The sequence below is a fragment of the Etheostoma spectabile genome, chromosome 13 (assembly GCF_008692095.1).
Source record: "Etheostoma spectabile isolate EspeVRDwgs_2016 chromosome 13, UIUC_Espe_1.0, whole genome shotgun sequence".
NCBI classification, from domain to species: Eukaryota; Metazoa; Chordata; class Actinopteri; order Perciformes; family Percidae; genus Etheostoma; species Etheostoma spectabile.
This window is the reverse complement of record NC_045745.1, coordinates 11397316-11402844: the sequence shown is the minus strand read 5'-3', so window position 1 is coordinate 11402844 and position 5529 is coordinate 11397316. Positions and strand designations below refer to the sequence as shown.

The 5529-nt window shown below is 40.5% G+C and overlaps 1 protein-coding gene and 1 long non-coding RNA gene across 2 annotated transcripts in view; one reads left to right on the top strand and one right to left on the bottom strand.

Annotated features, from left to right (window-relative positions):
* Positions 1-1251, top strand: part of LOC116700211 (uncharacterized) — a 10355-nt gene extending 9104 nt beyond the window's left edge. The window contains exon 3 of the long non-coding RNA XR_004334597.1: positions 624-1251. This is a non-coding gene — a long non-coding RNA (uncharacterized LOC116700211). The remainder of the gene's footprint in view (positions 1-623) is intronic.
* Positions 94-5529, bottom strand: part of htr3b (5-hydroxytryptamine (serotonin) receptor 3B) — a 10269-nt gene continuing 4833 nt past the window's right edge. Inside the window, exons 6-9 of the mRNA XM_032533192.1 lie at positions 4729-4886; positions 3664-3874; positions 2547-2756; positions 94-978 (exon numbers count right to left, since the gene is read on the bottom strand). Of these exons, the coding sequence (XP_032389083.1) occupies positions 713-978; positions 2547-2756; positions 3664-3874; positions 4729-4886 (845 nt within the window). The 3' untranslated portion in view covers positions 94-712. The remainder of the gene's footprint in view (positions 979-2546; positions 2757-3663; positions 3875-4728; positions 4887-5529) is intronic.

Below are 5529 nucleotides of genomic sequence, written 5' to 3'. Positions count from 1 at the left end.
TGAAAGCTCTCAATGAATATGAGCAGCGATAGGGATTCTGCTGAGAGCTAATCCCCAAACACTTAGTGAACTGCGTCAGATACAGAAATATAGATCAAGATAATATGAAAGCTTCAATGACTTGAGAAGGAAGTTGCCCAGCAATCAGTGTGGGCATTGAAGTGGTGAATCAGAAGAGTAGACCCACTTTATAAAGGCCACTTTGATGAACATGACAAAATGATACTAACAAACAAGCGTGCGACTTAAGTGCTCTGCCTGAACTTATTTAATAATAATAATTTAATCTGGATGAACTCATCTTGTTTACAAGCTGTGTGTTTCTTGCACCGTCTGATGTTCTAACAATGTCACCGTGTTCCCAGATCTTAGCAATTACTTTGATGAGTGCAAACTTGTTATGACTAATAAAAACAAATGGCAATAACTAAAATAATTAAGAAGTCAATTATTAATGACGTATTTTAAAAGCATTGGTTAACACTGGCACAAAACATAAAGTGTATCCTATTCTATTAATATCTATTGGCGGGGGGGGGGGGGGATAAGTATATTTTAAATACATATTGTTCTATGTACAATAATACTTCTGCATTATTCCTTTTGCATTGTAATATATTTAGGCTTATCCAACAGAATAAATCACCGAATCCAGAATCACAGATATGGTAAACATCCCATTACAAACGTCACTAAGTCTCTGATTGTGCGGTCAGGCAAAGCTCCAACTGGCCCAGAGCATCAGCAGCGTACCGGCATACGAGGCCAGAACCAACAGATAAAAGCGAAACAGGAAACGGTCAAGCTTGGAGCAGAGGGCAAGCCATTCAGCCTGAGCCGAAGACTCATTGTCCTCCTGGGACAAAGCCAGGCGGAGGGAAACCAGCTCCTGGAGAAGCCACTCCAGCCCAGATGGAGCATCCTGGATCTCATTCAGGGACAGCAGGTCCTCCTCCACTGAGGGCTCAAGCTCATAATCTATAAGAAGATCAAAAATTTAATTTTAAAATGCAAACGATTAGTATTGATTCATTCAGTTTCTATAAATTAAATGTGGACAATTAAAACCAATCATTATGGAAAGGACGATTGTATTATTATTCATGACATCAGTATTGCTATACTTTCAAAAAAGCTCAGTTTCCAAACACTTTGATACAGACTGTTGTTGATCTCAGCTGGTCATAGAACAGCTCTTCCTCATCTTTTATCATTATTAATAGAAAGCTTTCTGATGGGAGATTAAAAGAAATACTTATACAACCAGCCGTTCCTTTGACCCTGTCTTAAGAGCCTTATTAATGCTTTTGTTAACAAAAAAAACTTCCCTCAAGCTGAAGTGTGCCTACTGTATATAGTTTAAGATCATCTTAGTCTGATGATTTCATAATATGAAGCACAGATCTGTTGTAACCAAACAGTTTTCAGAGTTGTCAAGTAAGCAAACAGTTCAAGACTGGTTGCATTAAGCAGCTCCCAGGGTGAATGTATGGAACTGATAATTAATAAATCTTGATATTCAAGGTTAACAAATATAACTAGTCAGTAAAACACAAGTCAGCGCACTCCTGTGAACAGGTTTGTATGATATCCTATCAAAACGTATGCACAATTCGTATGGTATCCTACAAAATTAACGGCTGGTCACATGACAGTTATCAGCGGGCATAAATTTTAGCCGACAAAATGACTAACATTAGAAAAGATTCTGGTTTGGGTTAAAACACTGGTCCGTTTAAGTTGCAAAGCAGAGAAAGAGGAGGATACCACATCGGCCCATCTGAGCTTTCATTTTCTCAAATGCAGAGCAGGATCCCTAGGGCTCGGTTTACACCTATCGCCATTTCTAACCACTGGGGGACCACAGGCAGGCTGGGGGAACGCATATTAATGTTTAAAAACCTCATAAAGTGATCATTTTAATGCGATTGGACCTTTAAGTTTAGGAAAAGATGAACGGGGCTGGCTTTAGTAAAACTAGAAAGCGAGTTTAGGAAACCGGACACAATCCCCGGTCTACTGTGTTTTACCCATCCACCACCCCAACTAACCTCCCTATGCTGATTTTTGCAATTTCATACTACTCGCTACGGCTTAAATTCACACGCCATCACATGGTAATGTAACTCAATGGAGGCCAAACAGCGTTGATATACACGCTAAAAAGCGATACGTCTTGATAACAAGCCAATAATGGCGTACAAATTGGCGTCATGGCGTGTCATACATAAACCATTTTATGACATTATATGCACAAATGGTTCATGTGGACAGCCTGTTTCCATGCAGCAGTCAAAATGCATTTGTGTGGCCAACAACAATACCCGAACATCTCTAGCATCCAAACTGTTTTTGATTTTTAGAGTTTAAGCTTTCTCGCCGATAAGGTGCCTTGACATCCTTTGATCCAAGTGTTCTTTTGCCCTTGACTCCCATGAACACCTGTTTTTTTGCAAACAGACCTTTAGATTTGGTGAACCATTAACCAAAAACACACCTGTCAGCAGGACTTTTGGAAATTCGCAGTCTTCGAGCTTGTAGCTTACCTCCGGACAGGTTGATGTGATTGAGGGTCCTGATGGAGGTTAAAGCGCTCTCTGGGAAGCCGTGACAAGCTGAGCCGTACTTGTCCAGCAGACAGGCAGACACTGACATTTGCCTGACCTCCTTCTCACTGTGGTGGAGCAGCTTCACTACCAGAATAGACTTGATCAGGCTGAGCATCAGCATGGCCATGCACACCGCGAAGAACACACCTGGATGGAGATGGGAGAGAAAACAGAAAAGCTCCCAATACTGGCTATTTCCACAATACGTTATGGTCAATACAAAGAGTAAGACATTACAAGTGTCATCAAATAGTTTTTTTTATTTAAATGGTCTAGGACTGGAACTAAGAATATGACCCAGTTCTTTTTTTCTCTTTCATCCATTTTATTCTATTAGACATCATAAACCAGGCCGGACTGGTAAAAATGAGAATGCTCTGTACTTTGTGCTCCGTCATTCTAAGGAACTCTACTCTTCGTTATTCTGACGCAAACCTTCTCCCCCCACCACTCAGGACCAAGCACCGTACCTGGGGTGACAGAGCTTTCACCATTGCAGCCCTCTCTCTCTTGAACTCCCTACCCATACACATCAGTGACTGTACTGACCTGGACACATTCAAAACACTAATCAAAAGACACCTTCAGATGAACTTTTCCACATACAATAGTCTTACATTCCTCACCTGATAGTTACTGGTTTTATTGTTTTGCTTATTAATTATCAATTGCTTATAAAATGCTTGTCTTATGTGTTGGTTTTATTGCTTATCTGGTTTTAATGTGCTAAATGTGCTGGTTTTACTGTAAAGTGTTGTTGAGTAAGTTGTAAAGCGCTATATAAAGAAAAATGTATTAGTATTATAGAGTAGTTAAGGCTTTACTGATGATATGCAACAACAACAAAATAAATAACAACCGGAAAGAAATGTATTGTCCATTTATTTTAATTTAAAGTATACCAAACAGACAAAATCAAGATGATGGAAAAAACATATGACAACCAAACGGAAGGAGGACAAAACAATTGGGTCTATAAACAAAGAAAAATTGATAGAATGGTTAAATGTATATATACTGAAATGATCTAAACAATAAACATAAACCATCCCACCTATGAGTGGCGTTCTGACTGCTGTGGCGGGCAGGTCATCCATCAGGTTGACTCTGAAGACGGTGTAGCCCAGCAGTATGCTGACCTTAAAGGCAATGCGTGTACCGCTGTTCAGAGGCAGGTAGAAGCTAATCACATCCACTAGCATGAGGAAGATGCTGGGGATGAGGAGACCCACCACGTACAGCAGGGGGCGCCGGCGGATCAACACCTGAATAATAGATGAGGACAGAGAGCTAAGATCTAATGGACAAACTCCAAAATAATATCATTGGTGTCCAGCCGTGCACATAGTTTTTGCTTTTTTTTGGTCCAGGGATGGAAATAACTTTTACTTTTACAGATCTTTTTCAAGTTCAGTTCAAATTAACATTTTATCAGAACTGAAAATGGACTAAAGCATTTTCCATGAGAAACCCTTTTCATATGGCATGAATACCTTTTGAGCTACAAAACTGTCACAGCGTAACAATATCCCAGTGAGCCATGAAATGCTCCGTTATCAGAAAGCCTTTTCGCTCTTTGAGCTGAATAAATAGCAGCCTTCGCTGCTCCACCTGCGATGGGCTATGGGGCCATTTTCTTCACCACTAACAAGAGGTCCATTGATCAGGCAGCCACTGAGACAGTCTCATTATGGTTGCTCACCCTCCCCTGTCTATCAGCCTCCCTCTCTATCTGTCTTTTTACTTGCCAGAAACGGTCTCGCTCTCATCATTTGGCATTAGCTCACTAGCTCGATCCATGAAGGTCGCGGCCAATTGCTTTGCACTTTACAATTCCACCGCACAGTGTGGAGGGAGGCTAGCCCACAGAGGGACTACAGTTTAGAGCTCACCATCGATAAGCAATCACCGCCATCCCAGTGCAGCTACTTGCTCACTTGTTACACACCTGTTCCACAATACTACACCATTAGACATGAATATAAGGATTATATTCAAATAACTAACAGTATGGTTTCTGTCACAATTTTACCATTCGTACTCTTTTACTTTAACTAATTTAAATAACTCCCTCTGTCAATGTGACAAATGTACACGATCGAGACAATGAAGCTCAGACATTGAACTGGATGTGGGCATAGTCCGTGTTGTCTTGGTGGATCTGCCAGTAGCTGGAAGGAATGGACAACAGTTCCCATTCTCCGTCATTCATGAACTCCCTCTTATCATTAGCGATGGCCTCTGCACTCCTCCACAGCGCCAGGTCTATTTCCTTCACTGCAAGAGGGAGAGATAATGAAGGGCAAAAAGGAAAGCCTTAAATATTTGCTTTTCCTTTTGAATAAAGTTTGTCACTTTTTCCTCCCAGTAAACCCACACAGTGTTTTGTTTTTATGGATTTCATTTAAAGATGTGCAAACAAGGTTACATTTGAAATTGTACATCCTGTCTTTCTGTTTCATTCTTCCTCAGAGTTCAACCACCTCAGCTGGTAAGCAACTGATGTTGAATGTGTCACAAAACGATCTCAACTCAAGGTTCATTGTCTACTTTTTTCCTGAGCTTTCAACTGCATCTTACCGTTTGTCAGTGGAAGTTTGCTCAGTTATGCAATAAGTAAAAATGATCTGATTCCAGCTTGTAAAATTCTACTGTTTTCTAGTTTCTTCACTCCTCTGTGACAGTTAACTAAATATGTTTGAGTTGTGAACTAAACAAGACAACTGACAATCTTAAGGAGCTAGCAGAGATCTTAAGGTGTTGAAATGGTTTATGAGAAGTGATGACTTTTTATAACTTGAAAATTCTGGCTAGATGTTCCAACACCCAGACACATGAGGGAGTCCTACTGGGAAGCTCCTGGTGGTCCCTTGATTTAAAAACTGAGCAAACTAAATTCACTGATAAACAGGGTCGGGGG